We start from the raw sequence: 21,034 nt of genomic DNA, 5'->3' as shown, positions 1-21,034 counted from the left end.
TATACTCTGTTACTTATATCGAACTCTGTTCAAAGTATTACTAACAAATATTGTGAACAGTTATAAAATAATTATTTGACGCGATTAGAGCGTATGATGAATTAAATCGTTTCCGTCGTGATTTCATAATAATAACGATAATAACCGTGTGAGATGAAAAAAATTTGACGACCGCATAGTTTTTTACCGTACCAGAATCAGAAAAACACAAATAACCACATTAAATATATATGTATAAGGAAGGATAGAAAGGGACAAGCAACAAAAAAATGATATACGACGTGTTCGTAAAATGTTTGTTTAATTTTAAAACTTTACCATATCACAGATGCCACATCAAAACGTCGGAGAGAGGTGTCTCGACGCGCCCGGTGATGGTGAAATGAAAAAAGTTCTAAGCGCGTTTTATTATTGTATACGTTCTCTTTTTGTACAAAATTAATTTTAATTTTAACAATTTCCGAGCGAAAAAAAATCATTAAAACCGCTTTAGTCTCTTCTCCTCCATGTCTCTACGTCCCTGTTACTCTTTATACCTCGCATGTTCACCGGCTGCTGGTGGTGGTGGTGATGGTGGTAGTGGTGGCAGTGGCGGTGGTGGGAGAAGTGAGAAGTGGTGTGCAGGGGCTTCATTTTATTTTTCTGTTAACCTTTCTTTTTAACCGTACTAATTAAATCGGCGGTAGCAGTGACGGTGGGAGAGAAAAAAAGAGAAATAATTAAAGTATATAATTTCCTTCTCTCCCCGGGCTCTCTCGGATTATTAAAAAAAAAAAACCGACAAAGAATAATACGGTTTAGAAAATGTTTTTCCACGTTTTACCCCTTCGGATCCCAACCCTGCGAGACAAGTGAGGGGGATGAAAAAAAGAAATAAAGAAAGGTAATTAGTTAAAAACTAAGATTAATTACGTCCACGTCGTGACATTCGTTTGCTGCTGCGGGAGCAACGCGACTACGGAATCCATTTCGTACCCGGATTGTCCGGCTCCTAAGGGCAGTATAAAACCCCTCGGAAGCTTAATGGAAAGCCACTATTACGAGCAGGACAGAAATCCTTTTTCTTTTTAACATAATTATATTATTTTTATTTATTTATTTTAAACGAAGAAAGGGGAGGAAAAATCGCACCGAGACTTATTTTGAAAGAGATATCTCGATCAAAGTGCAATAAAAAGCGATTCCATTAACTATATATATAGATATATGCGCTTTCCGTGGCCAGCGAGATTTTATTATTGGAGGAATCCACCGCGGTAAGTGGATTATTATGTTGCCGGCATCAAAATGCCACACGCTCATAATACGAAAAGACCTTGTAATATTTTAGAATAAATAAATAAAATTAATTTTTTTTCTTTTTTACATTTTAAAATGCTTTTAGAGACGTCTTATCGATTGATCAAAGTTTTTTCATTTTATTTAATTCAATTTTTTTTTTACCGATTCAGCTTACACTCTTTGCTTTCCCTACGAGGAGACCCACTCACTTAAGTGGTCGTACATTCTTCCCGCCGTTTGAATGCATTTTGTATGCTTTTTATGATGCTTTATGACAATCGTCGAATAACCTAATACACGGATGAAATGCGTCACATTATTCAAAAGCGCATGGCATTTTTTTTCTTTTATTGTGATTGTATTATTCAAGTGTATTATAAATCATTTTCTTATACTTTACTGTATACCGGCCACCTAATATACTCGAACATGCTCTTATAGATGTACGCAGTAATAATATTACGTATGCTTGTAAGTTATCAAACACTTATTTAACAAAAATAATTATTTGTCATGTTTATTTTACTTGTTACGTACTTAAGTGATATTACTGCACTAATCGCATTGAAAATTATATAGTCAATACACGTTAACGTTATTACTACGTGTACATAATATTATTGTGCGTATAACGTACCCATGTGGGTACATTATACGCGTTGATGTAGACAATTTGTAATGAATATTATCGATATGTAATACAATTACTTTTTTTAGTATAAAAATAATGTATAATAACTAATAAGTATGTACTCCCCTCGACGTCGATTACACTTGAATAATATTACCACGTTGATCGGATCTAAAATTACCCACACATAAGACGACTGTAGTTGTAAATAAATTCACTATTGTAAAATAATTTACCGGTAATTTGAATTTTTTTTCTGTAATCGATGAAACCGTGCCGCGGTATACTATGTATGTATGTATAGACGGCGAGTATGGGAGTGGGGAGAAAATGTGGGGAAAAGTCCATTGTAAAACAGCTTTAAGTATTGTCGTGTCTCGTAGGATGTAGTAGTAGTGAAGAAAGCGGAACTTTCATTAAGTCGATTTTGGGATTAAATTGATGGACGGTCGAATGGGTGGAGGGAAGTGGCGAGTAAAATTCATTAAAGTCTGGAGGATGATGTTCGTCGGGCGCGGGAATCGGATGGTATATATATATGTATATATCTATACAAATTAAATGAAATTTAAATGAAATAAGTTTAGAGCATCGTTTATGAGAAGTTTAAAATTAAGTTTGAAAAGACGGATGATGCATAATGTAATGGCGTGCAGCGTGTAAGAGAAGGTGGCGGTGGGTGAGCCGCTGTTTTACAAGCGCAGTTCATGGTATTAATTTTTATTAAAAAATAAAAATTAGCCGGCACGTAATTAAAGAGCCCAGACGAAACCTCTACATTGTGTACTTTAATTTGCAATATTTTGTTCGGCAAATTTCAAACAATGTAACTATACGCTACTTTGATATTGACAGGATATACCGTCGTTTTTTCCTCTTCATTAGTTACAACAACATCGCTGCAAAACAAATTTTCAATTGCAATTGTTTATTTTTCCTTTTTTATTTGTAAGCTAATCGTTTGGAATAAATGCAATTTTTTTATGTTTTACGTTACCATTATACAATTTATTATGCTTTGTGAAATACGGTTATTAAATTATAAAAAAAAAATAAATATAATTATAAATATTATTTGCTATAAAAACGTCAAGCAACACTTTAAATTAGTTAACATATTTTCGAAAACATAAACTACACGTGGCGATTAAATCGATCTTGCACCTATATATAAGAAATTCGTATTCCCATACGACATACATTATACTATTGGGTGAGTGAATTGAATAAGTTTAATCAATAAAAACCGTCATCAACAACAGTAATGAGATGTATACATTCCACTACTTACATAATTAGTTTTTACAAAAGTTTTGCAAACGGACTTAGTCTACCGCAATAATTCCCTGATAATTCCGTATCAATAATTTATTAATTAAAACAACTGTATACCCGACTTAAAAATTATTATTTTTCTATCTACAAGAACAATAATTTGACGTATTTTTTCAAACTCCGCCGGACGCTTTGGTTCTATATATAAACCTATTTACTGCCTCTTTATAATATTATGATATAATGATATTCGCTTGGTTAGCGTATTATTGTTAGTGTTTAATACTTCTTAAGCCGTATGATTTTACAAAGATTTTAACACTATCTTTCCCGTTGTCCTTTATAGAACATCAACAAACAAACGGCGGCGTGGTGACCAACGGCGGTACAGTGACCGCGACCACGTTAACGGGTCTGAACGGCAGCACGGCGATGATAGCCAGGGAGTGCGCCAACTGCGGCAAACGCATAACCGAACGGTTCCTGCTCAAGGCTTTGGACCTGTTCTGGCACGAGGACTGTCTGAAATGCGGCTGCTGCGATTGTCGGCTGGGCGAAGTCGGATCCACGTTGTACACCAAAGCCAACCTGATACTTTGCAAAAGAGACTACCTCAGGTAAGGAAACCGATGGCCTCAGTCATTTGTCAATCAATTATGGGTTGTGAAATTTAAACAGACCCGACTCGAGCTGGCACACATAGTCGTCCGAATCTGAGTTATTAAATAATTGGAAGAGACTCGCGCGCGATCCCGATGCGTATAGGTGATCCCCGCCGGTTTTGCGACTCGAAATTGTTTTCCTTCTGATATTAATTCCTTTCGATGGGTATCGGGTCGTTCTGCAGCAAAGCGTTGTGAATTATTTTCGGGGCTGATTAATCAGGAATTTCCGTAAACGACTGTAAATGAAAAATGTAATGTCTTGTCCCTGTCCACGATGTATACATTATTATACAAACGGACAGGGGTATATTATTATACTTACTATATGTATATACTATAAAAGCTTTACGGTGCAGCAACGTAGTCGTATTGTTGTGTCGTTGTTTTTCTGTATATACGTATACGGTGGGTAGGGTAAATGGTGAAATGGGAGGACCAGGAGATGACGACGTTGGTGAAGGGAAAGGGTTTAATTAGCGCGAATGCCGAATTATCAGCAATGGAAATAAAATAAAAATAAGTCTAGAGGATCGCGTCGAATGGGCGCCGAGTGCGTGGGAGGAGAGACACCTATTCCGGATTCAATTAAATCCGTTTATGAAAGTGATCGCAGAGAGTGGAAATTACGATGGTGGGGGGAGAGGGGGAATTTTCTCTCTCACACACTCGCTCACTCACTGTCTCTCTCTCCATAGCCCGTCGGCGGCTGTTGAATTTAATTAAAACCGTATGTCGGCCAAAACGCCGCTGCTTGGCCCGGCACAAAAGTCAACTCTCTGCCGCTGACGGAAAACACAATCTGCACGTATATATAAGCACACACACACACACACACATATTAACCAGTCAAGTTAATATATATATATATATATATATATTTAGAAATGGGGCAGGCTGACTGTTTTACTATTATTATACATACATACTACTACCCCTTTAACTATACTCGCACACACAGATGCCTGATACGCACCCCTCGGCGTGTGGACGAGACTTCGTCATTCGGCAAACTTTTCTCTCTAATGAATGGACACGGACAATGTGTCGTCGTCGTCGCGTTTGGGCGACCGAATTAATTTGATGAACGAATATCACGTGACCGTCCCTCACGACAAGAGTATAATAATAAGACCTCCCGAATAAAACCTTCCGGAGATTGATTCATTTTTCTATTATTCATACTATTATAGGATGTTATTCGTCATATAATTTTTTTATCGTTTGATAATCAAATGTTAATACGGTGTAATTTTATCATTTTTATCAACACATAATACTATAACAGTCAACAGGAAACGCGAACAATCGTCGAAATTATTTATATTTTTTATTTATTTATGCGCCCGTATACATGCATATAATTACAAATTAGAATTTTCTATTGTCGAACGTGCATAATAATGAGCAAAAACGTGTAGTATGCAATGTAATATGCATTGTTCTAGCTGTTCTTTTAACATCGAAATACAATTTCTGTTTCTTTTTTTGTTGTTATTGAAAAAATAAGGTTAGGAATAATGTGATAAATTAGGTTATTGATTTTTTTTTTTACATTTTCTTCGTTTCGATATCATTTACGCTCCGTATTATAACGTGTAATGTATTATAGCTGTAGAAGCTGTTGATTTGTTATTTGCTCGGACCGGTTCAGAAATAGACTTATTTTTAAAATGTGGTATTAATGTATTGTGTGTTAAATAACGCCAAAAGACACAAAATAGACACATTTTGCTCCGAGGAACTAAAAATCTGCAGAAATTATAAACCAATTATAAGCCCTCCGTCTTTGAAATGAAGAAACTCTTAAATCGACTCAGCAGTTGAAAAAAATTTGTTTTAAAGTAGAACCAATGCAACAACAACGACGACGACGCGATATTATACTGGTACTATTTATATTATATATACAGAATATGTTTTATGTACATTATATATTTGTGCATATTATATCTGATTATCTGTGTATAGATTATAACGAGATAATACTCGCCAGAGGCGTCGACGCACGCGGTCGGTCATGCTCGTGTTTATCAAAATCAAAAACGCATCTCGTTTTGGCGTCCCGTAGATTAGGTATAACGCGAACATCTGTTGTGCAAAGTGTTCTCGTATACCTATATAACGTACCATATAGATGTATAGTGCATATTATATTATAGTAGTGTATTATAGGACTGTATAAAATATTATACTGTTATTAAAATATTCTGTGCCGGGCCAGAAAGAAGGTGTACCAGTACACACACAAACACGCGTTACGCTCGCGTCTAATAATTAAACGTCAAAAATCCATTAAATCGGTTTATCAGTGTTATAACTTATGATGTACCTACATACTATTATGGGTACCTCGTACCTACACGCATAATATATTATAATATGGACGCCGAGAAAACCAACGGTTATATTTATATATATATACACAATATAGCCGATATTATAATTATTATTATATTATTCGAACAATATTTTATCCTAAATTTATATACCCATCCCGTTTTCTCGCACTCACCCCCGACCAGCCACACCGGGGTTTTGAACAACGGACACACACACTCGCGTAGGTATTAAAGAGTCTCCAAGAGTGTGTGCGTTTTATTTTACACGGACAAAACCCGCCGCCGTCGCACTTAATCGCCGACACGATATTATAATATTCATGTAAGGCTAATGTAATTTTCAGGTTATTCGGAGCGACCGGCAATTGCGCGGCGTGCAACAAGGTAATACCGGCGTTCGAGATGGTGATGAGGGCCAAAAACAACGTCTACCACTTAGAGTGTTTCGCGTGTCAACAGTGTAATCATAGGTAAAAAAAAAAAAAAAAACACCTAACAATAATAAATTATAAATATACGTACGCGCGTCGTGTATAATGTACGTAATAATATATAATATTATCGCGTATATTATACACGATTTAAAATGTAAGCCGTGTACATATTGCGTTATTACATTATATGTGACACTCGCGGTTCTAACGCGTCTGCCCGCTCGTACATCGGGCGTGTCGAGACGATACGAAACGTTTTGCTGCACGTCATTAATTACGCGCACACTAAATATAATATATATTAGTAACGTTCACGTGGTCGTGTGTCTGCAGGTTTTGCGTGGGCGATCGTTTCTACCTGTGCGAGAACAAGATCCTGTGCGAATACGACTACGAGGAACGGCTGGTGTTCGCCAACATGGCCACGTACAACTCGTCCAGTCTGGCGCACATAAGAAGGCAAGTCAGTAGATTGCAGGTAGGACATTCGATGGGGCAGCCCTATACTCGCACCACACCGTAACACAATACACACACACACACACACACACACACACACACACACACACGCACACACACCCAACACTATGTATAACGCTTACTTGAGCACCAAAGACATGTTTCAATATACGACTAAATCCAGTGATTGTGATGTGATCAGGGGGGGGGGGGTCACACGAGGCAACTTACTTGTTTTTGACGAATGCTCTCCCATATGATTCGTACAAATATTCATACTTTCAAATTATATTTATTTTATTATGATAACTGTGGATAAATTTGGATATTCAACTAAAATTAATTATTTCATAGGTTAGGCACAAGGGCTATAAAAAAAAATATTGTCAATAATTGCCATTACCTATAGTGAATTTGTTAACACGGCATTGCATTATACATAGGTTCTATAATATTATGTAAACATACTACTATGGTTTATGATAGTATGACTCTATATGTACCTACCTGGCCTATAATTATTTGTACGCAGCCCGCAAAGACCACTCATCTATGCCATCCCAGTTTCAGTTAGATATTTTATATTATAAATGCGTAAAAGTTTCTTAGTTCCATACGTTAGATCGTTCGAAATGTTCAAATCCGTCGATTGTCAAGGTTGCTTCCATATGCACGCATACACACACATACACACATTACGCCCACCAACTCGTATGATAATTATCTATACAATTTTGTACATACATAACTACAGTTTAATTTGCGAGGTGGTGTCACTGTGTCAGATAATAATTACCTTTATTTATTTATCAAGTTCAACGATGTTTTTGTGTGAAGTCGACAAGAGTGTACGTTCGAGTACAGTATACATTTCTTTCCCCAACAGTTGTAACCGCCGAATCACGATTTTATATAAGGCATCATCTATACTCTACAGTCTACAGGATTCTTCACCAAACATGCTCATTGCTCATCCCATTTTTTCCTACCCACTTAATTTCTTCGAATTCTGATTTCCAGAATTTTTAAGTATACTCATATTCTAAGAATTTTCAAATACAAAGTTTTTGAATATTTTTTTTTTATGGTGATACAAATTTATATTTCAAACAAAAACCAACTTTTTACTATGAATCGTTGAGCAGGTGGTTTTTTGAAAATGTTGATGTATCGAACTCAAAATTCGAGAAAATAGTTTCGAATTTATTAAAATGAATAGGTATACTAAGGATCAAAGTCTTTAAAATATTTTAGAAAAAATAGATGTAGGTTTATTATTTAATCTACTTATATACCTGTTATTCCTACTCTGACAATTTAATATTAATTACTATAGTTATATTCAAAAAACCATAGCCCCATATTCCTACTTATATTAGTTACTTTCGTGAACCTACCACCTAATTTACCCTTAGTGCTCAAAGTTAAATAACTCAATAAGTATTGCTCATTAAAATTTCAAAAAATTAATCTGTTCAATGGCTTACAATGAAAAGGGGTAATTCTCTCTTTTTTAAGAAGTTGGTAACTCAGAACACTCCTCATATATCGAATTATTTAATATTTGAATACGAATATATTATGGTACATTAATTTTAAAAATACGGAATTTGAATAAATTAATTTTTAAAGCAAAAAATGAAGGTGAGCATGCTTGGTGAATCACTCTGTATAAACTTGTATTATTGACATGCGTTATAATTTATGTATACGCGTACATTGCCTGTATCGGCGGAAATAAATGATAATCGTACGCTACCGTCACAATAAAACTACACGTTGTATTTAGACGACGACTGTGTTTCAATTTAAAATTTTATGATCCTACATTAATAATTGCGATAGCTAGAGTACTCACAAAACTGACAGGCACATTTATGCGTGTGCAATATAAATGGAACTTTCTGACTCTGGAAATATCATAAAAAATGCATCGTATAACATATAAAACAACAACTTTTTTACCATTATAGAGTGTACGGCGTACGTGTATGTACCCGAATGTGCACATTACTTATCAACATAAAAACGTTTAAATGCAAAGGTTTTTAAAGTATTCCGTAGGGCGAATAAATTCAAAAACTGCATGCATCATAGAAGAGCTATAAGAAAATGTACTCTTAGCTTACTCTCCCTATTAAGTTTTCGATGGGTATAATATTAAAGATGAAAAATTATTATTTGTTTTAAAATAATTAAAAATGCTGCTTAATTGTTACTTAAAAGCCACTTAAATAAAAAAACAAAATGATGGCATAAAAAATACACGGTAATTATATAAAATTGAACTTCAAATTGCAGTTATTAAAAAATTAATAATTAAAATATTCCCACTAACTAGCTACTCGTGAATAGATTCATTATATAGGTTAATACGTTAATTGGTGCAACGATTATTCATTATTTTTACTGATGCGGGGATTATAGTTTGATGATAAATAATAACACTATTGATCAAATAGCGTGTAATGTTCAAAATTAAAATTATTTTTATATCTAGTAATTTCCAGCAATGTCATTGGCTCAAAAAAAAAAATGATAAAATGTATAATACATTTTATTAAAAATCATAAACATTCGAAATTCCGTCTGGGGAGGTATGTTATCAATACTTAGGTAATAAAGATATATTTTCAATCGACGCTATTGTTTGTTTACTGAATTGTAGCCTCTAGAGAAAACCACTCTATTTCAGTCCAGAAGACGTCGTCTAAAAGTTTATTTATATAAGTGCAAGCTAACGTGTGAATTATAATGCATATACCTACATGTGTTTCCGATACATGTATACCATCGCAAATTCACAATATACACCTCATATATACGAGTATACCGCGACATTCTGACATAGTGACATACACTCATAATGTTCTCCTATACAATCACACCCACACACACACCTAATCGATAATAAATCACTAATAATATTATTTAAAAAAAAAACTAAACAGTAAAAAAGGGAATTTCACGCCATTTTGCTCGCGTGGGTACGTATATACCTTGTGATGTACGCTGGGCGAGGTTTCTTGCCAATCGATCGACAAATTTTCATAAAAAAATCTCGGTTTTCCGATCAAGATAAATTGACTTTTCCGGTCGATCGATTGATAACTACCTATACTTTTATTATGCATACCTAATACTAATACGACCATGAACAATTATTGACATGTCCTTTCAACTACGATTTTCTGTTTTGCCATTTAAGCAGCCAGCGGCAAACGAACACGCCCACGCAGCAGCAGCAACAGCAGGAGACGTTGTAGGACCGATCGACGAGGTGGACAGGTGCAGAGCCACCTCGGTCGAGCAACAGCAACAGCAACAGCAACGGCGACCTCTACCACCATACGACACCGCCGCCATCGGTTACAGCGGCGCAACAGCATCACCGGCATCGGGTCAGCAGCAACAACATCTACAACAACAGCAACAGCAACAGCAACAACAGCAACAACAACAACAACAACAACAACAACAACAACAACAACAACAACAGCAGCAGCAGCAGCAGCAGCATCAACAACATCAAGTGCAACAACACCAACACATGCAACAGCACCACCAGTTCCTGTCCGCAGCAGCCGGTGGTACGGTGCTGTCTGCACATAAATCGACGGTCGTCGTGGGAGGAGGAGGAGGAGGAGGAATCGGAGGAGGTGGAGGTGGAGGTGGACGAGTCGACGACGGGTCGAGCGGCTACGGAAGTCCGGACTCCGAGACCGGCATCGAACCGTCCACAGCGGCCGCAGCCGCCGCAGCTGCCGCAAACATCGGTGGTGCGATCATCGGGTCCTCGGCCACCGCGGCACCACCGGTACAATAATGCCACCATTGTACCACCGATTCCGACCGCGGTATACACATACGGACCTCGGTAACCACGGTGCCCCCCTTCCACTACCGAGGCTGAACGCGTAATTTTTGGTACTTCCAAATTTACACGTCGTCTCGTGTTGCGTGAAACACTTGCGCTGAGTTACAGACGCGTCTTGCGTGGACCGCGGGAAAAGTCCGTCTGCAATAATAAATTATTGTGTGTCATTCCATCTTATCGGGCCCGGCGACGACCGAATTATGTTGCAAACATTTTGTCGTCATCGCGTTACTCCCCCGCATGCGATAATATATTACAATAATTATTGTTGGTACCTAATATTTTTTAATAATACATAATTATATATTATTATAACAATATGATCACTGTCGATGATTCGTACGCCGTATCGTTCTAGTCTTAAACGATGCCAAATTTACCCACACACACACACACATATATATATATACACTATATATACCTAATGAGTATATTATAATATTATGGATGTTGATTTTTTTTTTTTTTCATTTAATTTTGTTTATTTGTTTTGTTATTATTATTATTATTATTATTATTATTATCATCGTCATTATTATTATTATTATTATTAATTATTATTGATTATATTATATAGGTAAACTTAATGAGAAAAAACAAATGTATAGTTATGACGAATCTGCGGCACACAATAGGAATTTAGTACGAAATATATTATAAAAGCTCGTCGTCACCACATGACAATATAATAGTATAATAATATTATTATATTATATTAAACATGGAGGACACCCATCCGACTGGCATATATATATATATTTAACGCCGTTAATTTCCGTGTGTATAATCCGCGAAGTCCGTTAAATCTTGTAAAAACTTTTCAAAAACAATTCGAGTCGTTCTAAAAATGTAGTCTTGTCGTGGTTGATTTTTCGAACTAAAATATCGTTCACTCTTGTTCGGTTGTCCATATTATATATATATATACCTACGAATACTCTCCCTCGAATACATAATACTTAACAAATCACGTGTTTTGTTTTTTGTACATAACATGGTAGGTACATTCGATTAATTATGTATATAATATTGACCGACATTATATGAACGTTCAATATTATAATATCTTGAAAATACGAAACAAAATAATAACCGTGTACATTTTCAAATGCTCAAATTTTAACAATACGCCCATGGGCAGAGACGTTTTTATTATTTTTCATTGTTATTAAATGTTCTATTCATAATACATAATACGAGTATTCGAGCTGTGTTTGAGGGATTATTGTTAATGTAAATTATTATTATTTATTATAAATGGATAAATATCGTGACCCGTTGATATATGTATATTTTTTTTTTTTTTTTTTTAATGATTAAATAAGCGTTTATACCATTTCCTAATGAGATTTTGGTGGCAAAACGCCTCCCCTATCCCTACCCTCTGCGAATCGTGTACAGTACCGACTTAGGTAGTATATATATAAATATATACATATATTAATAAAAATGATTACTATTTTGTGTATAAACGTTTTATCGGACTAGTATGTTTTAGTTGTTTTTTATTTTAATTTTTAATGTATTAAGTTATTACACCTAATTTTTAATTGGTACTTGTTGTCTAGTATACAAAATATTACGGTTTCCTGGCGAAAAAATTTAAATTTCACTACTAAAAAGCGTCCATTTACTAAACATTGTAAAAAATAAAAAATATACAATGAGATGTTTTGATATGTTGATATCATACTTAATCAATTCTCTTTTGCTGCAGTTTACAGCTTTTTAATATTTTAAATGTAACATATCCGTTCAGATGTTGTATACGATTGTTGGGATAAAATAAAATCTGATCTCAGAAATATTTGTTTTTATTTTACACATAAATATAATATAACGTGTATACCTACGCGAAGTATATTTACTGACAGTTCGCCAATCATACAAGTATTTACAACATAATGCGTTGTCATTGATTAAATTCAAAAAATTTAAATATATATTATTATTGTTTCAGTCTTATAATCAAGTGGAAGTGAATATCATCATTTCGTGTATAAAAAAATCTACACAATAGTTACTGTCTAACAATATTTGGAACAATACGTTCGATTAAAATTATTTTTCAACTCAGTGCAAGAATACAATAATTATTGTTGCAAAATGAAAACATATTATTTTAAAACTGGTAGTTCCTCGATAACCTAACTCATAATTTCTAGGCTATTCCAAATTTACTGACCATAGCAGTGGTCAGTGACAAATTTGTATACAACGACAGTTTTGTAATATCTCTCCGGTTAATATACACCAACAAACAAAGAAAAAATAATTCTTAGGAATCTCCAGGTAAGTCTTCAAATAGAATTATAACACCATATTGATTGTATAGTTTTAATTCAGATGTCGTTTGCATAATATTATTCGACTTCATAAATGTGTTAATCTATTTACGCACTATACAGACTAATTCAATGTTGTCCAAATGAATTTGTACGGTTTTAAAACAATTTCTAAGACATAGTTTTGAAATATACCCATTTTATGTTTAAATCTAAAATGTATTATTGACTTATATTTTCCTATAATTTTACAAACATGAAGCAAATGCAATTATATTGCAAAATTCAATACCATTATAGGTACAGTTTACTGTTTAGTGAAATGGTTATTAAGTACTTATTCGTTTATTTCCAAGTATTTTCTATGGATAAAAGACATTTTAATAATTAAATACTGTTTAAATGCAAGTACAAAATGCTAGTTGAATAGTATATTCTTAGTTCTTACTCACACTAGGTATAGTTTATTTAGATGAATTTAACACAAAAATCTTAAACAGCCAAGATAGTTTATGATTAATTACGGGAAATAAACGTTGTATAAGGGATTATTGACGATACTAGTATAAGCAACTGCGAATAAATATTAATTATAATATACAATATAATTTCATTATGAAAAAGTAGGTGGCTAAAAGTCTTATTATGGCATTATAAATATTACAATATATTAATACACAAAATTATGTAAAAGTAGTGTAGTACTTAATAAAATAATAAGTAATAAGTAGCAGTATATAATGAAAAATATTACCGTAAATTGCATACCCAAAGCGCCGTATAAAATGTATAATAAATAATAATATGCTTTAAGGTAAAAGTATGATACCGGAAACCCGAAAGTTTCCTAGGTAAAGGACGTCTGTTGTCATCTTATCTCGTACCTGGATTTCTCGGATTTATTTGCTTAAGCAAAATTATAGTAGGTATCTATTTCAGATTATTAAAGCATAATTTGTTTTTGGGGTACTAAATATATTATACAATATAAATTTATGCCATAGCCCATAGGTATATGAAATATAGTGTGTTGCGCCACGACAACTCTTACAAAATTTGGCAGTTGTTTGCCGTGACTTGCTTAGGAGATGAGCAAAGGTGACCAAAAAAGATATAGATAAAGCTCGACGATTATGAACGGCGGATTAAGCGCCGAAATTATTATATTGTTATAAACTTATAACTTAACATAAATAGTGGTGTAATGACACAAAGGAGGGCGCTCCAATCTCCATATATAATTATAAATACAAAATAATTACAAAAATTACACTCACATAAAAAGAATGGCATCGACCTGGCTCGTTGATGAAAAACAGCAAATCCTCCGGAGGAATCAACGGGACCCAGCTAGCATGCGGGAGTCTCCGCGGCGGCACGCCGACCTTCAGGTACTGGCAGGGCCTGATTTAGGCATTTTGTGGCCTTAGGTAAGATAAAAAATGTGGCCTTGTCAACAGTAACTTATATAGCCCCCCTCTACAAATGAGCTGTATATAACAAAATGATAATTTATTACAATTTTCACAATTTTGTATTCACTTATAAATTTTCACAAACATAATTATGTTATACATTTTTTATAATTTAACATTAATTGGTGGGTGTGGTCACGCCCGGGAACAGTAAAAATTAGTATAAACTACTTACTTACTTTACCAACCATCTTATTTCAGAAATTTAAAACAAAAATTACCACAAACGCTGTATAAAAAATCCCTCTTCAGCACAACTATAATGAAACAAACTGGGCCATAAATTCATAAACGTATGAGACAACAAAAAAACTATATCATGAGAAATGTGAGCTCACAGCCATACACCATACAAGATACCAATCAACTTACAATTACCATTCAATGGAATAGACAGGGAAATATATTATAAATGTGTAATATAGAAATTATCCAAGAATGCTAAGTTCAAAAAATCAAATCATACAAGTACAGAGGACCACTGTTTTTGCAGTGACATAAACATACTCAATACTTATAAAAAACTCAGTGTTACTCAGTATTATCAAATATTTATAAACAATTATTAACCCAGATGTAATACCCTAATGACTAATGACAGATAAAAAACTTTTTTTTTTATCAAGGAAATATAATTAAAAAATGATTTGATTCAAAGTGAAGAAAAACAAGGAACATAATATAAACACAAAAGATAATCAAAGAAAATAACATTTTTTTTTTTTATAGATCATTAAATACATTTAACTTTATTTTATTTGAATTGATTTTGGTAATCATTTAAAAGACGTTTTTAGTAACTCTTGTTATTATTGCTTACAAAGCACTAACACATACCATATTTCTACTGGCCCCTATACTTTCCTTCACTGTTAAATTATATTTACTGCATCGGGTAATGAGTATACATAAGATTAGTTTTTTCTAGTTTCTACTAGTATTAATAATTTATAAAATTAAATAACAGTTACAAACTAGCTGAATATTAAGCTTGGGCCGCGGCTTTTAAACATTCTAATTGCCACTAATTTTACTCTTGTATTTTCAATAAAAATATATTTTAACAACCCCATATTTAACTAAAGTTACAATTGAATAATGACTAATTTTTAATTATTTTAAAAGTTTATCAGAATAAATAAAATGTTCAACACATTTTAGCATAAAACTGTTTTATTTTTTGATAAAAAAAGTAATTGTTGTCATAAACAAAAAATGTATTATACACATATTTTTACATGGAATATAAATTATACAAAAATATATAACAATACATCAAGTATTGACTTGCTATTTTAAGGTCAATAATTTTTTCATGTTAAATATTGTACTCTTCAGTTCCCCAATTTAAAGCACCGCCTATCTCTTCATAATGTTTTTTTATGATTTTATTTAAATTCTCGTATATGTAGCGACATCCTCGGACAGCTTCTGTCAATACAGGTTCTAAATGATTGATGTGAATTCTTTGTGACGTTTCTAACATAGCAATCTAGAGTTTAAATTCATAAAATATGATTAATAAAAAACAATAATGGTTGACAATAAAACAAATGTACATACCTTTCCAGAAATTGGCAATATTGCTACTGTTAGACTGGGTCCCCCCATTGTCTCTTCAAGATGACTAATGTCCACTAGTGGCGTTTCTCCATTAGCTAAACTCGATGTACAAGAGATCACAAATTCTTCCATGGCAATTCCAGCATCTATCAGGGCTAATGTAGCTGCATTAACGCATACACTATAATTTCCACCATCTGATTGTAAAACCTAAAATGAGTCTATGATTTACATGACAATTCTCAAACACAATTCATGATATATTAGTATGAATTAGAATTAATAATTGACACTTGTTACTGAACTCTGAACCCACGTCTAAAATTTAATAGACTATAACTATAAAAAGTAAACAAATTTTACCCAAACAATTTTGCCTACTCAGTAATTAAGTTATTAATTAACAGATAAGAAAAGACACACAAAAGTTACTAAGACAAATCTAATAATTTAATTAAAGGTTTAATGAATTAAAAATTATCCTTTAATATTAGTTAAGTACCTGAAATATATAGAGAAATATGTAAAATAAAGATTCTTAATGAGCATCTAGAGCAGGGGTTCTCAACCAGTGTGCTGTGGCACACTACTGTGCAGCGAGATCGACTAGATGTGCCACCTAAAATGTCATACATGTATAGGCGCGTGACAATATTTATTGCCTTCAGCGAAGTTTCCAAAGTTGTTGTGGTTGTCAAGTGCGTGAGTGTGCCGTGGAAATTTGTGGTGTATAATAGTATGCCGTGAACCAAAAAAGGTTGAGAACCACTGATTTAGAGACATGTATTCATCATTCATCAATATATGCCAATATCATGCTTACACACAAATCTAAGCACTAATGCTTTTTTAAGAAATCATTATTACAGACTATACTGCAAAAATAATCCAACTTAATTTAAACATTAACTGAAAAATCTGAACAATTACCTGAACAAAAATATCAATTTGAGATTTAGGATAAAGATCAGTTTTGATTGCAGTAGTCATAGCTTGTTTAAGATGCAACGTAAGCTCAGCTGATTTATTATCTCTTGGCCGACGTTTCCGTTCGCTCCTACTGAATGTGGCCATACTATACTGACAGTTGATCACAGCACTGTCGTTGGGCGCTTTGGATCGATTGGTTCGAATCTAAACACAAAATTACTGAGTCATTCTCAACAACAGTTCTTACAGGAAAAACATAATGTCAGTATTTTTAAGCATTCGGGCATGTCTGTGTGGAGTACAAACGTTATTTGAATGCTAATCAACTCGTACAGAACTTGAAACTATGAACAATAGTAACTGTTCCCAATCAAAATACGTACCTCGTGTGGTCCATAGATAGCCGCCACAACTTTTGTGTTACCCTGTTCTAAGTACGCGCTGCCGTCCGGCTGATTGAATACACCCATCTTGCACCGTATCCTGCGCAACTCACCGGACCTCCGACCGTCCGTCCTCAGTCCTTGTCTGCTCAATAGATCCATCGTCGGCTAGCCGTGTACTAATACGACGACTCACAAATTACGATATGGTTAATCTTAATTATATCCAAAGATATCGAATAGATATGGCCAAAGGCATGGCATGAAACCACGGAACAGTTTGAAACTAACGTGCCTTAATTCCGGTGTTGGCCGGCGAGAATTGCGCTTGCGGAGCCACACTATTTTACGCTGTTATCACTTATCAAATAAACCAGATAAACCTAACCTCGGGCCGCATGTGGTGTTTACCCATAGATAATAAAGATATGGATAGGCCACGCCTATGTTAAATACATTTGAGGCCGCGTTCCCGGAGGGGAAGGCAATTGAGGCTCCTTTATATTGATAGTCGATACTCAATATAGGTATACTTTATTTGGCCTCAATTGTTCCCCTCGAAGACCGCTGATAAGACCAATATGTCCTATCCATATCTTTATTATCTATGTGTTTACCATGGTTAGAGTCATTCTGTAGTTTAAGCATAGACATATATATACGTAATATGTTTATGGGTTAAAGATATACCACACTCCGTGGTATATATAATATATTCCTATATTATAACTTATAAGGCTTATAAGCATAAACATTTTGTAATTAAATTAAATATTAATAATGTGGTAATTAGTAATTACAGTATTTTATTAGAGTTTAATCGTTTAAATAATATTTGTTCTATCATTCTTATGCGGTTGTGAGTTATATTATAATCCGGGGTTTTTTCTTAGGGTCTGAGATTTTTTCCCGGGGTTGTTCGCAGAGGGTTTTTTCTGGGAACTTATACTCCGGAATTCGTGCATTCTTTAGTACCCCAAATTAAAATTTAACACCCCTTGTTTTTTAGGTCGAACTGTTATAATTATAGTCATATACAATCGATTTTGTGTTTTCAAAATATGATATAATTACAGAAAAAAAAATCAAAACTATTATTGTTAATTCGTTATAAATGATAACATATATCCTAAAATTAATGGACGATTAGGATAACGAAACATAATATAATGGAAAAATGGATTGCTTACTATATAGCAACTTTTAGCCAATAGGTCACATAAAAAAGCTCAAAAACTAAATAGATGTGCTATGGTTAACTGGGCATAACCTGTGACCATAGATATATTGTATATATCTATGCTTGTAACCCCCGAAGTTGTATCAGTAAAATCTTAATATAGGTATTAATAAAAAGAGTATTACCTATACACTTATTATACATATATATTTTATTATTATCGTCAATATGAAGTGTGTTAAAAATTTAGATGTGTATAAAAATGTTTCAAGTATTAATTAGGTATTGTAGTCTGTAGACGACTGTAGTCTTATCCCCCTCCGTACAGAAATACTGAAGCCGCCCTTACTTTACTCCGGGCCGATGTAGAGTACCTATTTGGACATTAGAATTGATTAGATTACAAATTATTTGATAATAATATGTATCTGAATGACTACGTTGTTTGTTGTCATGTAGATACTCCTATTTGCACGATTTTGGATGTCATATTGGCTGCACTAATAGTAGTATACATGAGTTGATGTTAGTCAATATTTAATTTTAAACCATGAACATTCATATTTTATAATGGTTTGTGTTTTTCACATTGTCATCATTTTTGTGGGTGGTAAAAATTTTATATTTCAGCATTTTTTTCTGTGTTTTGTTGGTACCTAATTTTAAGGGGTCATAACTCATAAGCAAACAACTCCCAGTATTTTAAAATATCAATAATAACAACATTTTCACCGAGCCAAAAAATTTGAAAATGTAATAAAAGGCTGCCCATAAGTTAAAATAATAGCAGTTCAATAATATTAAAGATAAAAAGCCATGATTTTTAAGAAATATTTAAAGTTCAAATTTCTACAAATTACGTCAAAATCACGAAAATTTGCAAATTTTGGTTAGTAAAATGTATAATATGCTCAATTGTTATACTTAAATAGAGCTAAAAATAGCTATTTTTACAGATAAGGATTGAAAATTTAAAATAAAAGTTTTCATTAGTATAGTTAATTCTGCAGGTAATTAAAATATCTAAACACGTTTTTTTGTAATATAATTTTACAGTTTTATATATTTTAAAATTGTGACAAAATGGGTGGGCCTATCATACAGTTATTTTAAATTACTAATTTCCCGACATGTTTAGGTAATCCTATCGAATATAATATATAGTACTATAGTAGGTTTAATAAATATCCAATTTTTCGGAAGATGGACGGTTTTAAAATAACAAGAAGTATCGATTGGTAATAGCTTGGGATGCTTGGATCATAGTTATTGTACATTATATATTATAATCTAAGAGTAATTAATACAGTATTGGCATACTGCAGCATAGGCATGTAATATGAATTGCAGAAAAAGTCCTCAGAAAAATTCCCTACTCTGGACAAAAGAATCCCCAGTGGTATTATACTGGAGATCGGCGGTCATGTTAAATTTAATTAAATATAAAAATATACTATAGTAGTGGTCAGGCACGCCCGGAGGGGGGGGGGCAGGTTGCACCACCTGAGAATTTTAATAATTTGGATTTTTCAAATAAATAGTAAAATATAAAAGTTCCTTCTCTGTAAATTTTTAATTTATGCCCATGATTATTCCCAATATAGTAAATATTAAATACTTATTAGCTATTCTGGCATCTGGCTATTCTGAGATACGGATACCACGACTGTCTGCCGCATTTTAGTACTGTGTACAGTCACGTCTAACCACGCGTCTATTAACACATTTATTTTGGTCATTAATAATATTATTATGAATTTCGTTATCTGACATCTATTCTGTGGTACACTATTATTTATATATATATATATGTATGTGTGTGTTATACATCTAAAATTCTATCTAATTTTTATATTTTATAAGAAGTAATAAATAAAATGAGTTATGTTTTAAATATATTTTGATATACCCATTATTGATGATAAATAATATATGTCATGTAATAAGGATTAGGGGGTGTGGGGGGCAAAGCCCCCCACATCTTATATTGATATTAAAAATATTTTGCACCTAGTGAGCTACATCTCTGTGGGCGTGCCTGGTAGTGGTAGCTACTATCACGTCATATTGTATTAGATACATTTTTATTTATACACAATTATTAATATTATTATTATAACAATTGGTATCGTGGCATGAATTTTTTTTTATTTACATACATATTAATATATTTCTAATTTATTCATTGTATCATTTTAATAATATCTTAGTGTGGGGATTATTTTCCATACGTCCATACAACATGCAATATAACTGT

The 21,034-nt window shown here is 33.3% G+C and overlaps 2 protein-coding genes across 2 annotated transcripts; one reads left to right on the top strand and one right to left on the bottom strand.

Annotated features, from left to right (window-relative positions):
- Positions 1 to 506: 506 nt before the first annotated feature.
- LOC111041117 (LIM/homeobox protein Lhx2-like) lies at positions 507 to 11,438 on the top strand. Its single transcript, XM_022325276.1, has 5 exons — positions 507 to 644; positions 3,464 to 3,804; positions 6,536 to 6,661; positions 6,959 to 7,103; positions 10,293 to 11,438. Exons 1-5 carry the CDS (start codon positions 507 to 509, stop codon positions 10,908 to 10,910), a joined length of 1,368 nt encoding a protein of 455 aa, XP_022180968.1. The 3' UTR covers positions 10,911 to 11,438.
- A 4,442-nt stretch (positions 11,439 to 15,880) lies between these two features.
- On the bottom strand, positions 15,881 to 17,962 carry LOC111041121 (exosome complex component RRP41). The gene is made up of 4 exons (XM_022325281.1): positions 17,598 to 17,962; positions 17,215 to 17,418; positions 16,285 to 16,494; positions 15,881 to 16,213 (listed from the first exon to the last, which is right to left on the bottom strand). Exons 1-4 carry the CDS (start codon positions 17,757 to 17,759, stop codon positions 16,040 to 16,042), a joined length of 750 nt encoding a protein of 249 aa, XP_022180973.1. The 5' UTR covers positions 17,760 to 17,962; the 3' UTR covers positions 15,881 to 16,039.
- Between the last annotated feature and the right edge of the window lie 3,072 nt (positions 17,963 to 21,034).

Source organism: Myzus persicae, unplaced genomic scaffold (genome assembly GCF_001856785.1).
Source record: "Myzus persicae strain clone G006 unplaced genomic scaffold, MPER_G0061.0, whole genome shotgun sequence".
In the NCBI taxonomy this organism is placed as follows: Eukaryota; Metazoa; Arthropoda; class Insecta; order Hemiptera; family Aphididae; genus Myzus; species Myzus persicae.
Note: the sequence above shows the minus strand (reverse complement) of the source record. Positions and strands in the feature narration are given on the sequence as shown.